The sequence below is a fragment of the Mastigoproctus giganteus genome, chromosome 12 (genome assembly GCF_048544385.1).
Source record: "Mastigoproctus giganteus isolate SK-2022 chromosome 12, ASM4854438v1, whole genome shotgun sequence".
NCBI lineage: Eukaryota > Metazoa > Arthropoda > Arachnida > Uropygi > Thelyphonidae > Mastigoproctus > Mastigoproctus giganteus.
The window spans coordinates 63341474-63367317 of NC_143586.1; the positions used below are offsets into that span (position 1 = coordinate 63341474).

The 25844-nt window shown below is 38.8% G+C and overlaps 1 protein-coding gene across 1 annotated transcript in view; it reads left to right on the forward strand.

Annotated features, from left to right (window-relative positions):
• The first annotated feature begins 10350 nt into the window (after positions 1 to 10350).
• FucT6 (alpha-(1,6)-fucosyltransferase 8) overlaps positions 10351 to 25844 on the forward strand; it is a 106294-nt gene continuing 90800 nt past the window's right edge. Inside the window, exons 1-2 of the mRNA XM_090386858.1 lie at positions 10351 to 10521; positions 24214 to 24338. Of these exons, the coding sequence (XP_090242984.1) occupies positions 10388 to 10521; positions 24214 to 24338 (259 nt within the window). The 5' untranslated portion in view covers positions 10351 to 10387. The remainder of the gene's footprint in view (positions 10522 to 24213; positions 24339 to 25844) is intronic.

Here is a 25844-nt window from a genome sequence, read left to right on the forward strand (position 1 = left end):
ATAATTTTCTGAAGTCTTGTAAATATGACACCATTTTAAATTTTAACCACAGCATCTTCAGTAGATCTGCCCCACTGAAAGCCAAACTGCCTAGGGCTGCTTATTCCACTATTCTTGTAACATCCTTCCAATCTATTCATCAACATTCTTTCAAAAACCTTTGCAGTAACCGGCAGTAATACCACTGGTCTATATGATCCAGGATCCGTCCTCTCTTTTTCTCTATTCTTCAATAATATTTTAAATTATGCCTCCTTCCAACAACTATTGTTGGTGACTGTTGGTGACTCTATTGTCAGGGAAACGGGGAACATGCTTTGTAAAAAAGATAGGTGGAACAGGACCAGGATATGTCTGCCAGGGGCAAAGGTTGATGACGTTGTAGAGCGAATATCATCTTTTAAGGGCACAAAAGGTGATATAGTTGTACACGTAGGCACTAATAATATTAAGAGTAGGAGACCGGCAGAATTACTTAAAAGTACAGGTCACTGTTGAACAAAAGCCGAGAATTAGGGTTGAATTTGAAAGTGTCTGCAATTCTGCCCAGACACGATAGGAGGGAGTATATGATGAGAGCCTTGTTGATCAATTCGGCCCTGGAAAGATTGTGCAAGGCTCAAGGGGTAGAATTTTTTTCAGCCTGGACTGTACTTGTTAACAGGAGAGATTGCTTCTACAGGGATGGGATACACTTAAATAGAAAGGGTGCAAGAATATTTGCTGATGCTATTGAGGCAGTGTTAGGTGGGTCGGAAAACTGCTAGCTGGGGGGGAGACAAAGACCAATAGACTGACAGTAGGCAGAGGTGAAAGAGATTCTTGCACTGCTTCTATTAGAATGAGCAGAAGCCTGAAAAACAAGATGCATGATATTTCAGAGACTGCTGGGAGCCATTGCGGTACAAGTAAACACATGGGTTGTGTTAGGGTAGCTAAGAATAGAAACAGGTGCAGGTATACTTGCGTGTACACCAATGCTAGGAGTTTAGTAAATAAATTTGATGAATTAGAGGTATTGCTCAAAACATCAAAGGCAGATATTGTTGGGATATCAGAGACGTTGTGTCACACAGATATAAGGGATGCAGAACTGCAATTTGGGGAGTACAACGTCTACAGAAAGGATAGACAGGATAGGAAGGGGGGAGGGGTTATGCTATTAGTTAAGAAACACATAAAAACCAAGGAAGTGAAGCCAGTCGACATCGCTGGACAGTGCAGTGTTGAGTCAGTTTGGTGTGACATAAGCATTGGGAGATCAAAATTGAGAGTAGGAGTGTGCTATAGGCCTAATGACTCTGATGAGTATAATAAGAAACTGTACAGGGAAATAGAGTGGGCCAGTAAATCAGAGAGTCTTATAATGGGGGATTTTAATTTCCCAGATATTGACTGGAATTTGTGGGTTGGTCACTCACACACTAGCAAGGCTTTTGTGGATTTATTGGATGATTGTTTTCTACATCAGCATGTTTGGGAGGCAACTAGAGGGAGTAATACTCTGGATTTGATTATCAGCAGTGATTCTTCATGCATTAAGAATCTGCAGATAAATAAATGAACCACTAGGTGGCAGTGATCACAGTGTGCTGAAGTGGGATTTACTCAAAGAGGTAACTACCATTAGGGGTAAAGGGAAGGGTTATTGCTTCCGTAAAGGCGACTACAATGGACTGAGACAGTATTTAAATTCTATACAGTGGGACCAACTGATGATGTTACCAACAGCAAATTCAAAATGGGAAGCATTGAAAGAACTTATCTTGGAAGCTACTAGGCTTTACATACCAACTAAGAAATATTGTTCAAGGTTTAGGCCAAAATGGATGTCAGATGAACTAATGAGGCATATGGCAGAGAAGAAAAATGCATGGGATACTTACAAATTAACACGTGACACAGAAGCCTATGATAGATACAAGTCGATATGCAACCAAGTTACAAAGGAGGTTAGGCAGTCGAAGGCAGATTACGAGAAATCCTTGGCAAGGGATGCAAAGAAAAACAGCAAAGAGTTCTTTACTTATGTAAACTCTAGAAGGAAGGGGATGAATCAGATTGGTGAACTTGATATTGATGAGTCAACTGTTGATGATCCTGCTCAGGTAGCTAACAAACTAAATGAATATTTTGCATCGACATTCACACATGAGGAGTTATTCAGCGAGGGGAATGCCAGAGGTGTATTCAACTCTAGTAGTAAGCTACAGAATCTTGAAATAACTGGGAGTAAAGTGGAGGAGAAACTGTTGAAGATAAACACAAGAAAGGCACCCGGGGTGGATGGGATCTATCCAGTTATATTAAAGGAGGCAGCAAAGGAAGTAAGCAAACCCTTAGCCATAATTATGAGAGCTTCCTTGGACTCAGGGGAGGTACCCATAGACTGGAAATGTGCAAATGTGACCCCAATTCACAAAGGAGGATCAAAGGCTTCCCACTTAGAATTTACTGTTGGTAACATCGTCAGTTGATCCCACTGTACAGAATTTAAAAACTGTCTGAGACCATTGTACTCCCCTTTACGGAAGCAAAAACCCTTTCCTTTACCCCTGACGGTAGTGACCTCTTTGAGTAAATCCCACTGCAGCACACTGTGATCACTGCCACCTAGTGGTTCCTTTATCTGCAAATTCTTAATACACGAATGATCACTGCTGATAACCAGATCAAGAGTATTACTTTCTCTGGTTGCCTCTCGAACATGCTGCTGCAGAAAACAATCATCCAATAAATCCACAAAAGTCTGACTAGTGTGTGAGTGACCAACCCACAAGTTCCAGTCAATATCTGGGAAGTTAAAATCCCCCATTATAAGACATTCTGATTTACTGGCCCACTCTATTTCTCGGTACAATTGTTCATTGTACTCATTCGAGTCATTAGGCCTATAACACACTCCTACTCTTATTTTTGCTTTTGCAGTGCTTATGTCACACCAAACTGACTCAACAGTGCACTGTCCATCTATATCAACTGGATGCACTTCTTTTGATTTTATGTTTTTCTTAATTAACAGCATAACACCTCCTCCCTTTCTGTCCTGTCTATCCTTTCTGTACACATTGTACTCCCCAAATTCCAGTTCTGCATTCCTTATATCTTTGTGACACCACGTCTCTGCTATCCCAACAATATCCGCCTTTGATGTCTTGACCAACACTTCAAATTCATCAAATTTATTTACTATACTTCTAGCATTGGTATACATGCAAGCATACATGCTCCTATGCCTATTCCTTGTTACCCTAACACATCCCATATACCCAACTATTCCAGGATGACTGCCATCCGTCCCTGAAACCCCCAACACCCCTCGCTCCAGGTCGCTTCTTATTCTAATAGAAGTTGTGCAAGAATCACCTTCACCTCTGCCTGCGGTTACTGTTAAATTATTAGTCTTTGTATCCCCCCAAGCTAGCAGTTTTCCGACCCACCTAACACTGCCTCGATAGCATCAGCAAATATTCTTGCACCCTTTCTATTTAAGTGTATCCCATCCCTATAGAAGCAGTCTCTCCTGTTAACAAGTACAGTCCAGGCTGAAAAAAATTCTACCCCTTGAGCCTTGCACAATCTTTCCAGGGCCGAATTGATCGACAAGGCTCTCATCATATACTCCCTCCTATCGTGTCTGGGCAGAATTGCAGACACTTTCAAATTCAACCCTAATTCTCGGCTTTTTTTCAACAGTGACCTGTACTTGTTAAGTAATTCTGCTGGTCTCCTACTCTTAATATCATTAGTGCCAACGTGTACAACTATATCACCTTTTGTGCCCTTGAAAGATGATATCCGCTCTACAACGTCATCAACCTTTGCCCCTTTCAGACATACCCTGGTCCTGTTCCACCTATCCTTTTTACAAAGGATGTTCCCCGTTTCCCTGACAATAGAGTCACCAACAACTACTAGTTCCTGTGGGACCAGCGCATTCTGCCTTAGGGGTTGCCGCTGTGTTGCGTGATGACCAAGTGCAAGCTCTGGCGTTGATGTGGGCAGCTGAGAGCTTGATTGGCCCCTCAATTTATTTCCTTCGAGGGCATCCACCCTGTCCTTCAAACTCTCATATAGGCCCATAACAACGCTGAGTTGTCGCCTGATTTCCTTACACTCCTTACATCGAGCACACACAAAGACATCCCCCATGGCAATATCATGTTCCGTTCCAGAGAGTTCGGCAAACATTTCACAAGTTGCACATTTTTTTAGGCTGTGACGCGTTGGAGAATCGCCCCCCTCAGTTCTCCCCCGAGTCACAGCACTCCTGCCACTTTGTGCCCGTTGCTTTGCTGCTCTAGTTTGGGGCATGGTAGTTTAAATTAATAAAATCAATAAATTAAATGTCAGTAGTATTTGAATAGAAACTGTGAAATAGAAACAGTGAAGCGTATTACTATATAATTATGCGTTAGAGTTACCTAGCTACCTCAATTAAAAAATTTGAATTCCCTATATACAAAAACAATGGCTACAAAAATCGAACAAAAATAACGGTTTTACCTATCGTAAGTAAAATCCACAAAAACTCTTTATCTAAATTAAAATAAAAAATAACCAGCGTAACTATAACTATATGACTACGTATTAAGTACAATATAAAACAACAATCATGTAAATAAAAGGCAAACACTTATCGTTTTTGCGGAGCCTGTATCTGACAGCTGTAACTTTTAAATAGAGTCAGCGCCCTCTATAAGGACAAAGGCATAAGAAAGGCACCTGGGGTGGATGGGATCTATCCAGTTATATTAAAGGAGCCGGCAAAGCAACTAAGTAAACCCTTAGCCATAATTATGAGAGCATCCTTGGATTCAGGGGAGGTTCCCACGGACTGGAGATGTGCAAATGTGTCCCCAATTCACAAAGGAGGTTCGAAGGGTGACACGAGTAATTACAGACCAGTTAGTTTAACTTCTGTTCCTGGTAAAATAATGGAGTCACTGATTAAAGATGCATTGCAGGAATATCTAGACAAGACTGCAGCAATAATTCAGACACAGCATGAGTTTGTTAAGGGAAAGTCTTGTCTGACAAATTTGATTGGTTATTATGATGTGGTCACAAAGGAACTGGATGCAAAAAATAATTTTGATATCATATACTTGGATTTCAGGAAAGCTTTTGACACTGTTGCGCATGGAAGACTACTGTACAAATTGGAGCAGAATGGTATTAAGGGTAAGTTGCTACAATGGACAAAAGGATGGTTAAGTGGGAGAAGACAGAGGGTGGTAATCAATGGGTGCTGCTCTTCCTGGACTAATGTTATTAGTGGAGTCCCACAGGGTTCGGTATTGGGTCCACTGTTGTTTTGTATATTTATCAATGATATTGATGAAGGTATATCAGGCTTAATGTCGAAGTTTGCAGATGACACGAAGGTTGGCAGGGTTGTTAATGACAGTCATGGCAGTGTGCTACTGCAACAGGATCTAGATAATTTGGGCAGATGGGCTAAGAAGTGGCAACTGAAGTTTAACCTTGACAAATGCAAAGTACTGCATATGGGTAGAAGTAACCCCAGAGAAACGTACCAACTGTGTGGTACTACACTTAAGGTGGTAGAAAATGAAAAAGACCTGGGAATAATTGTGCAGTCAGATATGAAGTTTTCTGAGCAATGCAGACAGGCTGCTAGGGCAGGTCATGGGGTTTTGTCAATGATATATAGGAATTTTGCTAGCAGGGAAAAGGAGGTGATTGTCCCTCTGTATAAGGCAATGGTCAGGCCACGCCTTGAGTACTGCGTACAGGTCTGGAGGCCTCATTTTAGGAAGGATGTAGATTTGCTTGAGCGTGTACAGAGAAGAGCAACATGATTGGTGAGGGGAATGAAGGGATCCTCTTACCAAGAGAGGCTTAAGTTCTGCAAATTGCAGTGGCTGGAGACTAGGCACCTGCGCGGTGATCTGATTGAGGTCTATAAGGCCTTGAATGGGTTGAGCACGCTGAATTCTGATGGGATCCTCCCACTTGTTCAGAATACGAACCTACGGGGACATAAGTTCAAATTAAGAAAGGACAGATGTAGAATAGATGTGCGGAAATTTGCCTTTAGCCAGCGGGTGGTTAATTGCTGGAACAAACTTCCATCTGTCGTTGTGGAAGTTGATAGGTTAAATAAATTTAAGGAGGAACTGGACAGGCATTTGGAGGGTATGGTGTGATTTTTTTTTTTTTTTTTGGCTGATGCTGCATAAGCTCCTACACTTGCTTTCTTGCATCAAGTGCCACTACTACTACTACTACTACAAGTAATTATAGACCTGTGAGCTTAACTTCTGTTCCAGGAAAATTAATGGAGGCACTGGTTAAAGAAGCACTGCAGGATCATTTAGACAAGACTTCAGTTATAGCTCGGACACAGCATGGTTTTGTTAAGGGGAAGTCTTGCCTGACCAATTTGATTGGATACTATGATGCAGTCACAAAAGAACTGGATGCAGGGAATAGCTTTGATATTATATACTTGGACCTTAGAAAGGCTTTTGATACTGTTGCACATGGAAGACTGCTACACAAATTGGAGCAGTGTGACATTGGAGGAAAATTGCTGCTATGGATAAAGGGGTGGTTGAGGGGGAGAAGACAGAGAGTGGTAATCAATGGACACTGGTCATCGTGGACTAATGTTATTAGTGGAGTCCCTCATGGTCCATTATTGGGTCCATTATTGTTTTCTGTATTTATAAATGATATTGATGATGGTATATCAAGCTTAATGTCCAAGTTTGCAGACGATACAAAGGTTGGCAGGGTTGTCAAGGACACTACTGACACTATGCTACTGCAACAGGATCTGGAAAGGTTGAGCAGATGGGCTGAGAGGTGGCAAATGAAGTTTAACATTGACAAATGTAAAGTGCTACACATGGGAAACAGCAACCCCAGAGCAACGTATCAACTCTGGTACTACACTGACATTGGTAGAGAATGAAAGGGACTTGGGGGTGGTTGTGCAGGCAGATATGAAGTTCTCTGAACAGTGTAGACGGGCTGCAAGAGTAGCTCATGGAGTATTGTCAATGATATACAGGAATTTTTCCAGCAGGGATAAGGAAGTGATTATTCCCTTGTATAAGGCAATGGTCAGGCCACACCTAGAGTACTGTATACAGGTCTGGAGGCCTCATTTCAAGAAGGATGTTGAGCTGCTGGAACGAGTACAGAGAAGGGCAACAAGATTAGTGAATGGAACAAAGGAGTGCTCTTACGAAGAAAGGCTTAAGTTTTGCAAATTACAGTGTCTGGAGACTAGGCACCAGCGAGGTGATCTGATAGAGGTGTATAAAGCCTTGAATGGTTTGAGCATGCTCAATGCTGATGGGATTCTTCCTCTAGCTCAGAAGAATCACCTGAGAGGGCATACATTCAAATTGAGGAAAGACAGATGTAGGATAGACGTGTGGAAATTTGCCTTTAGCCAGCGGGTGGTTGGTTGGTGGAACAGACTTCCATCCCTTGTAGTGGAGGTTGATAGCCTAAATAAGTTTAAGGCTCAGCTGGACAGGTATTTTGAACGAACAGAGGGGTGAAGTGGAAGTGGAGTTTTTTTTTTTTTTTTTTGGCTGATGCTGCATAAGCTTGCTTTCTTGCATCAAATGCCTCTACTAATGCTAATGCTAACTAGGAAAGATTTCCTCATTTAAACACACATTATATAACTCTACCAATTCCTTTCCAAATTTCAAACCAAACTTCTTTATCACTTCAGGTAGCAGTCCATCTCTGCCTGGTGCTTTCTTTATCTTAACTTTCTCCAGTGCTATCTTCAATTCTTCCTCCGTAATTAACCTTTCAATTTCCTGCTCCTCCACATATTCATCATTTAATTTCCTGATTTGTCTTTGTTCTCTACGACCCAAACTTATTTTATCAATAAGAAACAATCAGGAGAGCAAACCACTCACGGAGGACCCCCAGTCCCTCGTACTTGATTTTCTATTTTAATAGTACTATAAACTTGATCAACTTTCATTCTATCAAATAATAATAATACAAATTTGTATGGTAATCCCCATACGTTCTTATTCATTTCCTCTTTACATAGTTTCGTCATGCTTCTCTCTTCTCTTTTTGAATTCTACCAACGTATTCCTGTCTTATTTGTTGGTATTGCCTCTTGAAATCCTCCATTTGTTCACTTATTCCTCTTCTCTGTACCCTCTGGAAATTCCTCCTAGCCCTGTTCACTCTCCTCATTTCCACTAATATCCCATTCCACCAAGGAACAATCCTTTTTAATTTTGTGCTGCTCCTCATAGACCTGTAGCAACTTTCATGTATAATACTAACTATTTTCTTAGCCCTTTCTCCAGCCAGGCTGCTATCTATTTTTTGTCTCTTATCTCTAAGTATTTTTGTAATCTCTTCTTCAAAACACTGCCACTTTGCAGGGAGTTCTGTGACACTTCACGGAACTCCTTGCAAACCTCTTTTCAAACTGTATTACATTCTACCCTCTCATCTGTTATCTCAAAACTGATACGTCTATGATCATTAGTAGTCCTGTCCTCCCTAAGCCCTCCAACACCATATCTTATTCCACAAGGCTTCTGTAGTTAATGTTAAATCTATATTAGATTCTCCTTGTATAGTACTGAAAGTACAGGGCTGGCCCAGCTCAGTTACAATATTAAGTCTCTGACTTATCAACATTTCCTCTAATTGATTTCCTCTAGTATCAGTCTCGTGATTTCCCCAAGTTGTTGAACCTGCATTAGAATCAATACCAATTACAATTTTCTTTCCTTGTAATACATCTACCACTACCACTTTTTCAATATACGGTAGTTTAAATAAGGCATTCCATTCATCACGGAACTGGTGCCTGAGCTTACCAAGGAGCTAAAAAAAAAGTTATTAGCCATATGGTGCAAGGAAGCCTGAGGCTTATGCTGTGTACCAGCCAAAAAAAAAATTCCTGAGTTACCCTGAGAGAGAGAGAGAGAGAGAGAGAGAAAGAGAAAGAAGTAGAAAGGAATCGCCATATTAAAATCTAGCTTTTAAATCATTGTCTTTTTTCTTAATACGAATCCAGTGCTCTTTGTAACATAGTGTATCTGAGGACATTTGGTTCAGTTCTGGTTCATAGTGTAAGCACTATGCAGTATGTATAAGTCATCTAGCATGCAATAGAAACATCTGTTGTCACCATAGGCATAAATATTTAAGAATTTTCAAGTGTCATATGTATAGGTGAAATGGTCACTTGCATATTGTTCTTCCTTGTATTCTTTGTATGATTATAAGCATCATCTATGTTATTTTGGATTTGCCATCAAAAACAGAGACTCATACGTTCAACTGAAGCTATCATTTTGTTACTGGATAATACACAATCACACATTGTGCAGCATACTGTAGCAACCTTCCAGTGACTCTGCTAGGAAGTGCCTAACCATCTCTGTAGTTTAGATTTGTTTCCTTGTAGCTTTTTCGTGTTGTCAGGAAATTGAAAAGTGATCTGGTTGGAAGTTGATTCCAGACTAACAGTGAAGTGAAAAAGGCTGTTCTTTGTGCCAGCAGTAATCAAAATACTTAACAATTGGAATATAAAAAATTTGATGGATAGGTGCCAAACTAGCAATGGGGATTACGTCAAGAAATAATTTAGCTTATTTGACTCGCTCATCCTTGTACTTATGGGGAGGTAGAATTACATCTGTGAAGCTATAAAATTGTTATTCTTCATCTTGAATTTTTAATTTTTTGTTATTTGAATGTAACATCTGATAAGTATGGGTTTGGCACACCCAGGGTCCTGAGCTGGATATCATCATTCTTCTCTTTCTTGGTGATTTCCTTCTACTGCTCTCTCTCTCTCTCTCTCTCTCTCTCTGAGTTACTCAAATTTTTTTTGCCTGGCGCAGCATAAGCCTCAGGCTTCCTTGCACCATATGGCTAATAATATGATATGATATGATTACATTCAGTTTGCTGCATAATGTTCAAAAAAGAGTACTGTGATATTATTCTTCATATTCATAGTAGGATATGGTTTAAAATTAATAGAAAATTAACAGAATAAATTATGGACACAGATGCTGTTGTTATAGCAACGGTAGTTTTCTAAGAATATTACAAAATCTTATAGGGTATCTTTTATCATGCAGTGATTTATTCTTATGTCTTTCTGTTCCTGTTCGGATATAACCCTCCCTGAAAGTTTATGGTTGTTAAGGAAAAATGAAGCATTATTCTCTAGCTAAGTTTAAAGAGGTATGGTATTATTTAATATATTTTAAATATTTGTATATTAGTAACAAAAGTGAAATTGATTTATTACATATTATTATCTTTTGATATTTCTTTAGAACTGAGTTTTGGAATTGGCAAGGTGGTTGTTGTATTGCTTGCAGTTTGGTTAGTAGTAATTATCATGCTTAGTGGACCTCTTTTTCATGGAACTGAGCCAGATGAGCAAATGCTAGCTCGTCTTACAAGAGCAGTAGGAGAATTGGAAGCACTCAAGCAGCAGAATGAAGAGCTGCGAAGCTTATTAAATTCCTTAAGGTAATTTATTTTCCTTTAGAAACTTTAGGGTCAAAGGCACATCAGTTTGTCTTTTTATATACATTTCACTATCAGCAATTTTAATAATATAGGCCAATTGTGATAAATAGTTTTAACTTTAAGCAACTTAGGTAAGAGTGTAACCATTGATAATAGTAGCTGTTATTAGTGACTGTCAGGGAAGTGATAAATATATTTTGTAAAAAATAATAGGTGGAACAGGACCAGGGTATGTCTACCAGGGCAAAAGTTTATGATATAGTGCTGCTATCATCTTTTAAGGGCAAAAAAGTGATTTTGTTGTACATGTTAGTGCTAATGATATTAAGAGTGGAAGATCTGTGGATTTACTTAACAAGTAAGGACAGTATTGATAAAAAGTCACAAGTTAAAATTAAATTTGAAGGCATCTGCAATTCTTTCTAGACCTGATAGGAGGGAGTATACAGTAAGAGCCCTGTCAATAAATTTTGCCCTAGAGAGATGCAAAAATATTTGCTGATGCTATTGAGGTAGTGTCATGTCGGTCAGCCAACTGCTAGCTTGTGGGGGGAAGAGAAGAATACACAGACCAGAAGATTAACAGCAGCCACAAGCAGAGGTGAAAGTGATTCTTGCACTGCTTCTAATGGAACATGCAGCAGCCTTGAAAGCAAGGTGTCATGAATTATAAGGCCTTCTGGGGGGGGGGGGTCCTTGTGGGACCTACAAATACACAGGTTGTGTTAGGGTTACTAAGAGCAAAAACAGATACATGTATACTTGCATGTACAGCAATGCTAGGAGTACACAAACCACCCACTTCCACAATACTAGATGGAAGTTTGTTCCAGTATTTAACTACCTGCTGACTGAAGACAAATTTCCATACATTTATCTTGCAACCATCCTTCTTTTTGATATAAATTTGTCCCCCTTATATGTGTTGTATGAGGAAGAGGAAGGATGCCATCAGCATTTAGCTTACTCAATCTATTTGAAGCCTTAAACACCTGTCATAAGATATGTAACCTGTTGGAAGTGCAGTTAGATTTGACTTCCAGATCTTAATATCCTCTTAAATATATTATTATCAATTGCATAACTGGCATTGACTGTTGATTTTTTTTTTTTTTCTTTGAGAGGCTGTGAATGTTAGTATTGTACTTTTTTCATAATTTATTTATAGACTAAGTTTTATAGATTTAAGAAGCTTTGCTTCTTCATTATGTTGGCAATAATAATTCTAATAGTAATCTTTGTATCAGAGCGAATACAGGAAAAAATCACGTAAAATTTATTTTTTTCATAATTTCATTTTCAAAAAATAGTAACCAGAAAATTATTGAGTAGATTATTGAGGTAAATACAGTGGCGGACAAAAAAAACTGCATTACTTGTGAATTTTGCAAATAATGTGTTTTACACCACATTGTGGGTTGCAGAAATGTTCGAAATGCATTTGTTAGATGGAATATATATCTCTGTGAATGAAATCCAATAAAAAGACTCCACCTGATATACCTAATTGCCATAAATATCATCCCAAAGGGTAAAATGCGTAATTAATGGAAATATGAGAAATCATGCAAATGGCAATCATGACAACCAAACATGCATTTTATTGCATTTACATGTACAAACTGAAATGACAAGTTAATATAATAGTATTATGTACTGTAAATCAGCAAAATAAGTCCTCAGTATTTTGTTGTTCCTCCTCAAGCTGCAATTACAGCCTCGCAACGATCTGGCTTAGAGTTAATCAACTTCTTGATACAAGGTTGTCCAATTTCGTGGTACCACATCCTTACAATGCTCTCCTGCAGCTGAATCTTACTTGTTGGCTTCTTTTGAGCAATTTTAGATATTATGTACCAGTAATTTTCAATAGGGTTCAAATTTAGATTGTTGCCAGGCCAGCCCAGCACTGTAATGCCAGCATTTCTGATGTATAACTGCACCTTAAGGGAGAAAAACGAGGGAAAACATTGGTGTAAGTATGTTTTAAGCAAGAAGACAAACTCATCATTAAATCTAAATAGCATAAAACTTACCAGTTTTGCTGTGTGGCAAGGTGCTAAGTCCTGTTGAAAAATGCAGTTTTGGACGTCTGTGTGGTGATCCCTAATAACGGGTTTCAAGCACTCCTCCAAGATAGCAGTGTAGGTTTCTGCATTTACTGTTCTGTTAATAAACTTAATTTTCCCCACCCCCTTTGCTTGATATGCATCCCCAGACCATCTGACTGGCAGGGAACTTTACAGTCGGTGTTATGCAGTCAGGATGGTATGCCTCCAATTTTCGTCTTCTGACATATTGCTTCCCATCTGAGCCATGCAGGTTGAATTTCAGTTTGTCAGAAAAGGTGATGGTGTCCCATTGCTCTTTCGTCCATGAAACATGCATTTTAGCCCAAGCAAGTCACTTCTTCCTCATTTGTTGGGTCAACAAGGCTTCTTCTTGGATTGATAGGCATGCAGACCACATTCCGAAAGCTGTCTTTGGATAGGTCGTTCACTTGTATCAATCTTGGGAAGGCATAGTCACTCTCTTACAGCCTGATCCAGGTCTTCTCTTCACATCACCGGTTTAACGCTTTAATTTCAGCACCTGGGATACTGTTGATCAGTGTTAGCATGTGTAGAAAGCCCTTCCTGGGACAGAGCAACAGCTACCTCAGCGTATTTATAGAAATGTCTGATGCAATAGAAGTGTTATCCGATGCAATACCTTTGCTTTGCGACAAACAAAATGACTGTAATCAAACAATATCTTATATGTTTTACTACAAATGTTACTTTTTTTAAGGTGATGCAGTTTTTTTGTCTGCCACTGTACATGTCATCTTCTTCTTCTAGTTCTCTGCCCTCAGGCAAGTTCAGGGCTCCACTGACACCATGCTTCTCTATCTTGTGCTTTCCTTTTAAGTCCAGCATAATTTCTTCTTCCCATCCAATCCATTATTCTCCTTCTCTCAACGGCTCTCTTCCCACACATCTTTCCCTCAATCACTTTTCCTCAATATGCTTTCTCTTCTCAATACATGTCCTATAAAGTTCTTTTGTTTTCTTCTTAGTTCTTTTACTAACGTTCTCTCTTCACCTACTTTCCTCAACACTTCCTTATTACTCACCCTGTCCACCCATTTCTCCCTTTACATTCTTCTCCACACCCACACCTTGAATGCTTCTAGCCATCTAATCTCCTCTCTTCCCAGTCTCTGAGCCATATAGTACAACAGTCCATATTAATGTTTTCATCATTTGCTTTCTTAATTCCTTCTTGAAATTTCTTCTCAATAGTTCTTTTCTATTACGAAATGGCTCTTTGCTCATTGCAGTTCCTGTTTTTATTTTCAGGCCTTTTCCATTTTCTGTCATTATGCTTCCCAAGTATCTGTATCTGCCCACCTGTTCCAGTATTATTCCATCTACTGTTACATTGATTCTTCTCCCTGGCCACTTTGAAGTTAACATTATCTTGGTTTTTCTTGCTGTTAATCTTCATATTATACTCCTTTACTTTGTTGTTCAAGATATCCGATGAGCTCTGTAATTCTTCCTCATTATTAGCAATCAGTACCTGGTCGTCTGCAAATCTTATTGTCTTATCTTCTCCCCTCCTACACCTCCTTTCTGCTCTTCTTTGTACTCTTTCATCAATACTTCTGCATATAAATTAAATAGTAAAGCGGACATGGAACATCCTTGCCTTAAATCCCTACCAGTGTCTACGTCTTCTAATTCCTCTCCATCAATCCAAACCACAGCTGTCTATCCCTATGTAAAATTCCCAAATTAGTTTAAGATCTCTTTTATCTCGGCCTGTATTTCCTAGAACTTCTATCAGCTTAACCCAGTTCACTCTGTCAAAAGCCTTTTCGAGATCAACAAAACAGATTGCCAGATCTTTTCCTATTTCCATGCTTCTTTCTCCTTTTGCCTCTCTGGTTCCACAGCTGTCTCTGAATTCAAACTGATCTTCTATGACTTCACAATCCCTTGCTTTTGCTTTAATTCATTCTGAGAAGATTTTTAGTAATATTTTTGAGGAGTGGGAAATTAAACTGATTGTCCTATAGTTGGTAAAATTTGTTACATTCTTCTTCTTTTCTAATGGGTTGATTATGGATTTTAGAAAGTCTTTGGGCCAGCTTTCACATTCATAGATTTTCCCGCAAATTCTGAACACTTATTTATTTGTTTCTTCTCCAAGTCCTTTTATAATTTCTGCTGGTATATCATCCAGTCCAGCTGCCTTCCCTCTTTTTAATGAGGCCACTGCCTTTTCAAATCCTTCTCAGATTAGTTTTGGTCCTAAGGTCTCTTCTTCATCTTCTGCTGTCACAGGCCCAACCTTGGGTTTTTTTATTTTATCATATAGCTCTTCTGTATATTCCTTCCATCTTCTCCTCACGTGTTCTTTGTCATATAGAATTTTTCCGTTCTTGTCTTTTATCTTTCCACTAGTCTTATTCTTTCTGTTCGTCAGGTTCTTGACTTGACGAACAGAAAGAACGGTGGCATTTCTACTGTTCTTCCCACCATTTTTCTCTTGCTTCTTCTGTTGCCCTTCTAAGTTCATTATTCAAACTCTTATATTTAATCCTTGCCTCTTCTGAACTTTGGTGTTTCCATTTTCTTCTCTTCCCCATTTCTTCTATGATCCATGGTATCCTTTTCTGATCTACTATAACTAATTTACTTTCTGCTACTCTTACAACAATCTTTTTAAACCTTTCCCATCTCCTCTCCACTTCTATTTCCTCTCCATCCACTATCTCCCTGTCAATTGCCTCTCTGAAATCTCCAGCTAGTGCAGTCTTCAGTACATTTAAATTCCATTTCCTTCTTTTTCTTGAACCCCCTTATTCTCTTGAACGTAAGGCGCATTATGGCCTTGCTGCCCTTATGCCATAAAGCCTATAAACAAACAAATAAACAAACAAACATACATCTTGAACGTAATCTTAATTTTCATCTCTACCAAATTGTGGTCTGAATCAGCATCTGCACCCGGATAGTTATGTGTATTCTTCACAGCATTCCTGTACCTTTTGTTGCCAAAAATGTAGTCGATTTGGTACCTGTCAGCATCCCCTGGTCTTCTCCAAGTGTATCTTCTTTTTTCCTGTCTAAACCATGTGTTTGATGTAAACCTCTCTCTTCTTTTGCAAAATTCTATCATTTTCTTGCCCCTCTCATTCCTTGTCCCAAGTCCAAAGTCCCCAACCTCATCCCCTTCACCAAGGACAGCATTCCAATCTCCCAGCACAATGACCATGAATCTTTCACTCCCCAGTTCTTTTTCCATTATTTTCTCTATCTGTTTCATATACCTTGTATACTTCATTCTCAGTGTGGCTGCTTTTGGTAAATAGACTTGCATAATCATTAAATCTATTGGTTCAGCCTTTAATCTTACAGCAATGATCCTGTCACTAACTTGCATCACTTTCTTGAGGCTTTTCTGTGCATTTTTGTCTAGAAGTATAGCTACTCCTTGCTGGCTGTCATCCCCTCCTTTGTATATTACCCATATATTTTCACTTATGAAGTCTCCCTCATCTTTACATCTAGTCTCCACTATTCCTAAAATATTCAGACTATTTTTCTTCATTTCTCTCTTCACATTGTTGAGTTTCCCTTTCCTCAATGTTGTTCTTACATTCCATGTGCCAATCTTCATAAAAGGAAGATTGGCACATGGAATTATTACAATATTATTACAAGGATTATTACAATAATTATTACAAGGATTTCGCTGGTTTATGACCGGAGAAGTCCTCTCCTGTCAATTACGACACCCACAGCTTCTGGCTACTGAGTCCTCCCATTTCTACTAAAATTTGATTCAGACGTCATGGAGCTACTAGGGATAAATGTACCAGGTAGTTTCCCATTTCCTTTCTTGCAAGCAATGGCCCTCTATGGGGTTGGGTGCACCAGCCGTTTCTCAGACTTCTGATCCTCTGCCTGCTGCTTTTCCATTCCACCATACATTCTTCTGCTGGTCAGGAAGAATGTTGTTGCTGCTGCCCCAACGTCCAGCTGGTTGTCAGCTTATTTGATGGCAGCCAACCCTCACCATGTCACATCCATTGTCATTGGAATTATGTAGCTTTTTATAGAAGTAGACCTGCCACAGTCTACTTCACCACTTCCTGATGATGAATGCTGTCCCATTGTCCGTGACTGTTTATTCACAGCAAACCCTCCCCGAGGACCGTTCCACTATCCTCAACTTGTGTACATACTTGGTGGCAGGGACCAATGCCACTGGGAAGTCACCCAGAACCAAGTCACTCATACAATACATGATGTATGATGTAACAATGTGTTTCATTTTGCATAGAGTGTTATAAGTTTGGATCTTTCTGGATAAGGTCCTGATTTTGTATTGGCAAAAAATTAATAAAATATCAAAAAAATTATAATAATATATATTTATTTCCTTTTATTAATAATTACAGAGCATTTAGATATATAATTATAATGCAGATATAGTCATTAGTAAATTAATAAGAGGAGTTTACCTCAATATAGTACGTAGAACACTTCCGTATGATACCCTCCAGAAATTAAAACGGAAAAAACGAAAAAATCAACAACTTACCGGTACATTAAAGTAAAATTTTCATTCCTGTGATCACGACATACGGTCGAAAAGCATTGTCAGCTTCAGGAAGGAAAATTGTTTTGAATATTTTCGTTAGATTCTTTTAATTGCGTAAATTTGAATTTGAATTGTTTTAAATTGATTTTGAATTGTGTTAAATTTATTATTTAATTATTTATATTTTACTTTAATGTACCGGTAAGTTGTCGATTTTTTTCGTTTTTTCCGTTTTAATTTCTGGAGGGTATCATACGGAAGTGTTCTACGTACTATATTGAGGTAAACTCCTCTTATTAATTTACTAATATTATTATCAACGTGGAACATATTGAGTATTACAGCTCTGATTCATACTATCTAAGATATAGTCATTGAAAAAAATTAAATAACTAAAAATTAAATAAAAATTAAATTGCCGTATAGTCAATGAGAAAAATTAAATATACCTAATTAAAAAGTATCACACAATCTGTGAAAACTGCAGTGAATTACATCTGTCTGCATACTGTGTTAGACTAGCTTGATTTGCTCAGAATTTGCACTGCCATGGTTCTGACCTGGTAGCACAAATCATTATCAAATGGATCGGAACAAGTATCACGGATAACATTTAGCACAAAAGTGGAAATACCTGTTGTGATCTAAGACAGTGCTGCCGTGCAGTTAGTGTCTGCTAAGCCTTTAGCACAAAATTGGAGTGAGTCAGTATTCATTTCATTTATATGTTAGGTCCTTAAAGGATGTGAAAAAAAAGTGAGTAGGAATTATGACATCTTAGAACAGACATCAGGGGAAGTTATAAATATTAATGACACAATAAAGCCCTGATGTAGGAAAAAATTGTAATGAAATAAATTGGCAGTTTGTCTTCATGCTTCAGCCTGACTTGGCTAAGGGCCAGGTATAGATTGGGTAGCAACAGTAGCCTTCAGGTTCCAGTAGCAGTTGGACTGAATTGTTTTCAGGCTGGCCTGGGCCGGGCCAAGTAAAATTCTAAAATTTCAGCCCGTGCAGACCTTTACCTCCCACCATTCACAAATATTGATCTTATCTCTAATTAACATATACTGTGCATGTAACTAAGCTGTTTAGCAGAACAAAAGTAAAAATTATACTGTTTGCTCTGATTCATTTAATTATTAAATTATATAATATACTATAAAGATAGTAGTGAAATCACCATAATTTATCCGTAATAGAAAAACTGCAATATTATTATTATTATTATTACTAGCCATATAGTGCAAAGAAGCCTGAGGCTTATGCTGCACCAGCTAAAAAAAAATTTCCAAGTTACCCAGAGAGAGAGAGAGAGAGAGAGAGAGAGAGAGAAGTAGAAGGGAATCACCAAGAAGAGAAGAATTATGATATCCAGCTCAGGACCCTGGGTGTGCCAAGCCCATACTCACCAGATGTGAGCCCCCGGGGTTAATGGAGGGCATCGAATTAATTGTATCTTATATTGTGACTATTCCTTCACAACAAGTCACCATATATTGCACTACTTAAAATAAGTAATGCTTCACCAATGGAGAAGACTATTGTTACTTATTCTCAGGGGATACCACTATTCAGATGGCACCATTTCAAGGCTAGTTGGCCTATCATCAGTGAGTGGGTAGGTACCCCAGTGTTGTAATTATGCCAACTCAGTTGAAGTGTAATTCCACAATATGAGAAATGCCAGCTGGTGTATATAGTAGTAAAAAAGTAAAGTGCAGCCATTATCAACCCACTGCATGATGGAAGCCTTCTCAACAATTCATGCTGAGGGAAAAATGGACCATAATCTGCCACACTGGTCCAGTGCGAGTTGGCAGATCGACCGTATTCGGCAGTCAGGGGCTTGAACCCCGGTCTACTCAAAGAGCGTGTGCTACTGCACTCCCGCTCCTACCCACTCGGCTATGGAGTAATACTAATAAAATAAATGCTACAAGGCATAATAAGTTACACATTGGTAATACACTATAAAGATAACAGTGAAACAACCATAATATATCTGTAATAGAAAAACTACGAAAGTAGTATGAATGGCATTGATTTAATTGTATCTCATATTGTGACTATTCCTTTGCAACGAGTTACCATGTATTGCACTACTTCGAATAAGTAATGCTGAGAATAAGTAACAATAGTCTTCTCCATTGGTGAAGCATTACTTATTCGAAGTAGTGCAATACACGGTAACTCATTGTGAAGAAGTAGTCACAATATGAGATACAATTAAATCAATGCCATTAGCATTAGTAGTAGAGGCATATGATGCAAGAAAGCAAGCTTATGCAGCATCAGCCAAAAAAAAAAAAAAAAATGCTCCCATTTCATCCCTCCCTTCATTCCAAATACCTGTCCAGCTCAGCCTTAAACTTATTTAGACTATCAACTTCCACAACAAAGGATGGAAGTCTGTTCCACCAACCAACTACCCGCTGGCTAAAGGAAAACTTCCGCACGTCTATCCTACAACTGTCTTTCCTTAATTTGAATTTATGCCCTCTCAGGTGATTATTCTGAGCAAGAGGAAGAATTCCATCAGCATTGAGCATGCTCAAACCATTCAAGGCCTTATACACCTCAATCAGATGTTGTTATTTGGTTTTTAGGAGCATTAGCAACTAAGGCCATATTGCTCTGGGGATATGCGGTGGTCATTCCCTGACCTTTTCGCATCCTCCGTATTTGGTGGTCACGGGCTCAAACCCCAGTCTAATCAAGAAACGTAGGATGCGCACTGCTGCTCTTGCCTACCTGGCTATGGAAGCGCCACTTCAGTCAGATCACCTTGCAGGTGCCTGGTCTCCAGACACAGTAATTTGCAAAACTTAAGCCTTTCTTTGTAAGAGCAACCCTTTGTTCCATTCACTAATCTTGTTGCCCTTCTCTGTACTCATTCCAACAGATCTTAAAATGAGGCCTCCAGACTTGTATACACTACTTAAGGTGTGGCCTGACCATTGCCTTATAAGGCCACACCTTGAGTACTGTATACAGGTCTGGAGGCCTCATTTTAAGAAGGATGTTAGAGCTGTTGGAACGAGTACAGAGAAGGGCAACAAGATTAGTGAATGGAACAAAGGGTTGCTCTTACAAAGAAAGGCTTAAGTTTTGCAAATTACTGTGTCTGGAGACCAGGCACCTGCGAGGTGATCTGATTGAGGTGTATAAGGCCTTGAATGGTTTGAGCATGCTCAATGCTGATGGGATTCTTCCTCTTGCTCAGAACAATCACCTCAGAGGACATAAATTCAAATTGAGGAAAGACAGTTATAGGATAAATGTGGGGAAGTTTGCCTTTAGCCAGTGGGTAGTTGGTTGGTGGAACAGACTTCCATCCTTTGTTGTGGAAGTTGATAGCCTAAATAAGGTTAAGGCTGAGCTGGACAGGTATTTGGAACGAACGTAGGGGTGAAATGGGAGCATTTTTTTTTTTTTTTTTGGCTGATGCTGCATAAGCTTGCTTTCTTGCATCATATGCCTCTAATGCTAATGGCATCGATTTAATTGTATCTCATATTGTGACTACTCCTTAACAACAAGTTACCATGTATTGCACTACATCGAATAAGTAATGCTTCACCAATGGAGAAGATTAGCATTAGCATTAGTAGAGGCATTTGATGCAAGAAAGCAAGCTTATGCAACATCAGCCAAAAAAAAAAAAAATAAATAAATAAAAAATAACCACTTCCACTTCACCCCTCTGTTCGTTCGAAATACCTGTCCAACTGAGCCTTAAACCTATTCAGGCTATCAACCTCCACGACAAGGGATGGAAGTCTGTTCCACCAACCAACCACCCGCTGGCTAAAGGCAAATTTCCTCACGTCTATCCTACATCTGTCTTTCCTCAATTTGAATTTATGCCCTCTCAGGTGATTATTCTGAGCAAGAGGAAGAATCCCATCAGCATTGAGCATGCTCAAACCATTCAAGGCTTTATACACCTCTATCAGATCACCTCGCTGGTGCCTAGTCTCCAGACATTGTAATTTGCAAAACTTAAGCCTTTCTTTGTAAGAGCACCCCTTTGTTCCATTCACCAATCTCGTTGCCCTTCTCTGTACTCATTCCAGTATCTCTACATCCTTCTTGAAATGAGGCCTCCAGACCTGTATACAGTACTCTAGGTGTGGCCTGACCATTGCCTTATACAAGGGAATAATCACCTCCTTATCCCTGCTAGAAAAATTCCTATATATCATCGACAATACACCATGAGCTACTCTTGCGGCCCGTCTGCACTGCTCAGAAAACTTCATATCTGCCTGCACAACCACCCCCAAGTCCATTTCATTCTCTACCACTGTTAGTGTAGTACCACAGAGTTGATACATTGCTCTGGGGTTGCTGTTTCCCATATGTAGTACTTTACATTTGTCAATGTTAAACTTCATTTGCCACCTCTCAGCCCATCTGCTCAACCTTTCCAGATCCCATTGCAGTAGCATAGTGTCAGTAGTGTCCTTGACAACCCTGCCAACCTTCGTATCGTCTGCAAACTTGGACATTAAGCTTGATATACCATCATCAATATCATTTATAAATACAGAAAACAATAATGGACCCAATAATGGACCATGAGGGACTCCACTAATAACATTAGTCCACGATGAGCAGTGTCCATTGATTACCACTCTCTGTCTTCTCCCCCTCAACCACCCCTTTATCCATAGCAGCAATTTTCCTCCAGTGCCACACTGCTCCAATTTGTGCAGCAGTCTTCCATGTGCAACAGTATCAAAAGCCTTTCTAAGATCCAAGTATATAATATCAAAGTTATTCCCTGCATCCAGTTCTTTTGTGACTGCATCATAGTATCCAATCAAATTGGTCAGGCAAGACTTCCCCTTAACAAAACCATGCTGTGTGTGAGCTATAACTGAAGTCTTGTCTAGATGATCCTGCAGTGCTTCTTTAACCAGTGCCTCCATTAATTTTCCAGGAACAGAAGTTAAACTAACAGGTCTATAATTACTTGTGTCGCCCATTGATCCTTTGTAAATTGGGGTCACATTTGCACATCTCCAGTCCATGGGTATTTCTCCTGAGTCCAAGGAAGCTCTCATAATTATGGCTAAGGGTTTGCTTACTTCCTTTGCTGCCTCCTTTAATATAACTGGATAGATCCCATCCACCTCAGGTGCCTTTCTTGTATTTATCTTCAACAATTTCTCCTCCACTTTACTCTCAGTTATTACAAGATTCTCTAGCTTACTGCCAGAGTTGAATACACCTCTGGCATTCCCCTCGCTGAATAACTCCTCATGTGTGAATGTCAATGCAAAATATTCATTCAGTTTGTTAGCTACCTGAGCAGGATCATCAACAGTTGACCCATCGATATCAAGTGGACCAATCTGATTCATCCCCTTCCTTCTAGAGGTTACATAAGTGAAGAACTCTTTCCTGTTTTTCTTTGTATCCCTTGCCAAAGATTTCTCGTAATCTGCCTTCACCTGCCTAACCTCGTTTGTAACTTGGTTTACAGATCAACTTGTATCTATCATAGGCTTCTGTGTCACGTGTTAATTTGTATGTATCCCATGCATTTTTCTTCTCTGCCATATGACTCATTAGTTCATCTAACATCCACTTAGGCCTAAACCTTGAACAATATTTCTTAGTTGGTATGTAAAGCCTAGTAGCTTCCAAGATAAGTTCTTTGAATGCTTCCCATTTTGAATTTGCTGTGGGTAACATTATCAGTTGGTCCCACTGTATAGAATTTAAATATTGTCTCAGTCCATTGTAGTTGCCTTTACGAAAGCAATAACCCTTCCCTTTACCCCTAATGGTAGTTACCTCTTTGAGTAAATCCCACTTCAGCACACTGTGATCACTGCCACCTAGTGGTTCATTTATTTATCTGCAGATTCTTAATGCATGAAGAATCACTACTGATAATCAAATCAAGAGTATTACTCCCTCTAGTTGCCTCCCGAACATGCTGATGTAGAAAACAATCATCCAATAAATCCACAAAAGCCTTGCTAGTGTGTGAGTGAGCAGCCCCCAAATTCCAGTCAATATCTGGGAAATTAAAATCCCCCATTATATAAGACTCTCTGATTTACTATTATTGTTACTTATTCTCAGCATTACTTATTCGAAGTAGTGCAGTACATGGTAACTCATTGTGAAGGAGTAGTCACAATATGAGATACAATTAAATCGATGCCATTCATGCTACTTTCATAGTTTTTCTATTTTGGATAAATTATGGTATTACCAATTCATACAGCGCCTCTGTAGCCAGGTGGGAAGGAGCAGCAGTGGGTAGCACACGCTTCTTGATTAGACCGGGGTTTGAGCCTGTCACCACCAAATATGGAGGATGCAGAAAGGTCAGGGAATGACCACCACCTATTCCCGGAACAATATGGCCTTAGTTTCGAATGCGCCTAAAAAAAAAAATAAATCATTCGTAACTTATTACGCCTTATAGCATTTATTTTATTAAATTATATAATAAAATTAAATGATATTACATTTCAGATGTTTTATGGTATTACTAATTCAAAATAGACATTTAATACAAAGATTGATAAATTTTTTAAATGTCACATGTTAAATTTAAGGAACTTGCAAATATAAATGATCATTTTATGTACAGATTAGGACTAGGTTCTGATTACCCATGATTCATAAAAATCCTTGGTAGTAGGCACAGATCAGTTGGTGACCACTGTCCTAGTTGATATTTGTGACAAGCACACGGATTGTCTTTTTATCTTGTGTAATTTTTTGACCTGCAGAGTTTAAACCACATAAGAAAATACAATGGCCTTTTGTCTCACAGCACATTGAACTCCACCTGTTTGAAGAGTTGTTGGGTATTTCACTACTTTCAAACAAATGGCATCACTGAAACATTAATCTCAGTTTTTAAAAGATGCGACACTGCTCTGGTAGTTTTTTTTTTTTTTTTTCAAGGCTCAAAAAGGCAGAATTCATTGTGCTATGAGACAAGGCCATTGCAGTTTCCTATGCAGTTTAAACATTGCAGGTCAAAGAAACACTTTTTTAAAAGGAGAGTGCAGTCCTGTGCCTTGCACCCTGCAGTGATAAATGCATATATAAATTTTTCAGGTTACCTCCGTTGTCTGATGAAAATGCTAAAGATGAATTGCTTCAAGCCCTGCAAATAAAACTAACCAAAGCCAATGAATTGCTAAATCAAAAACCAAAGAAAGATGAAGGTGAACTTGAACAAAGTAAGTGATATTTAATATAAAAAAAATAATTAAAAAACTAATTATTTTTCTATACTTTAATTTAGAGAAACAATGAGTTCATAAAGCAATTTTTTAGTTTCCTTTTGCAACACTGTTTTTGATGATAATGTTATAAGAAAATTAAATTTGATGTAAGAGTGCTATTCAATAAAGAATGATCATAATTTTTTATAAAAAACCATATTGTTTGCTATTTCTAGCCAAGCTGCATCACATAGCAATTGCACAGTACTTGTGCACATGGTGTGACTTTGCTGGTCGGTTAAATTTATGCCTGTTCAGTTTTGCCTACATAACAATGGATGTGATACATGAGGAACAGTATGCTGCTCTCAGATTTTGTTTCCATCTCAAAAAAACACCAGCTGATGTGTATGAAATATTAAAAGAGGCTTATGGTGAATCTGCACTTCTGTATAGCACAGCTCACAGGTGGCTTATCACATTTAAAGATAGATGTGATTCAATCACAAAAATCAGTGGGCCTGGAGCTCCAACCACTGCTGTCACCACAGAATAAACCATAAAACTGCTTCGTAATAGTGAGAGATTGTCTATAACAATAAGACAACTGGAAGAGATGTTGAGAATATCAGTAGGAAGCACGCATGGTATTCTCTATGAACATTTGCATTTGATGTGTTTGTGCATGCTGGGTTCCAAGGCTACCCACACCTGAGCATCAGCAAGTTCGTATTGAGGTTTTGTCAGGAGTTGCAATGGATGGTTACTGAAAATGGTGAGGTTCTGCATGAGGTGATAATGGCAGATGAGATGTGGCTTCATCATTTTGACCCAGAGAGCAAGTAACAAAGCTCTGTTTGGAAGTCGTTTGGACATTGCCAATGCCAAAAGAAGCAAAAGTTGTGGCTTTAGGAAAGGTTATGGTCATCTATATTTTTTGAAATTGAAGGAGTAGTTTACCAGCATGTTGTGCCACATCATGCTGGTAAACATGCAGGTCAGATCTGTACTGCACGCTTTGTGGGATCACATTCACCGCAAACAACTACAACTGCATGCAGGTGGGTGGATTCTGTATCACGACAATGCGAGACCTTACATTGCCCATACTGTCATTGAGTACTTATACGTAGCCAGCGTTAATGTCAAATGTGTTCCTTATCTAACCGTGCACCCTCTAGTTTTTTATTTCCAAAGTTACAGGTTACAGAAGGAGCTACGAGGAAAACCAGTTGTCTGAAGAAGTTGTAAAGACGACGGAGGCTATTCTCAAATACATGTCAAAAAATGGCTTCCACCATGTTTTTGAAGAATGGCAGAAATGTTAGAGTAAGAGCATTTCATCAAATGGGGACTACTTTGAAAAGGACCATCAAAGTAGGGATGATTAATAAAGGTTTGTTGTAAATGAAAAAAAATCATGATCATTCTTTATTGAACAGCCCTCATATTAAATTTATAGCAATTTTATTAACTGAAATTTTATACAGATTAAAAATTATATGGAATTGCTGTATTATA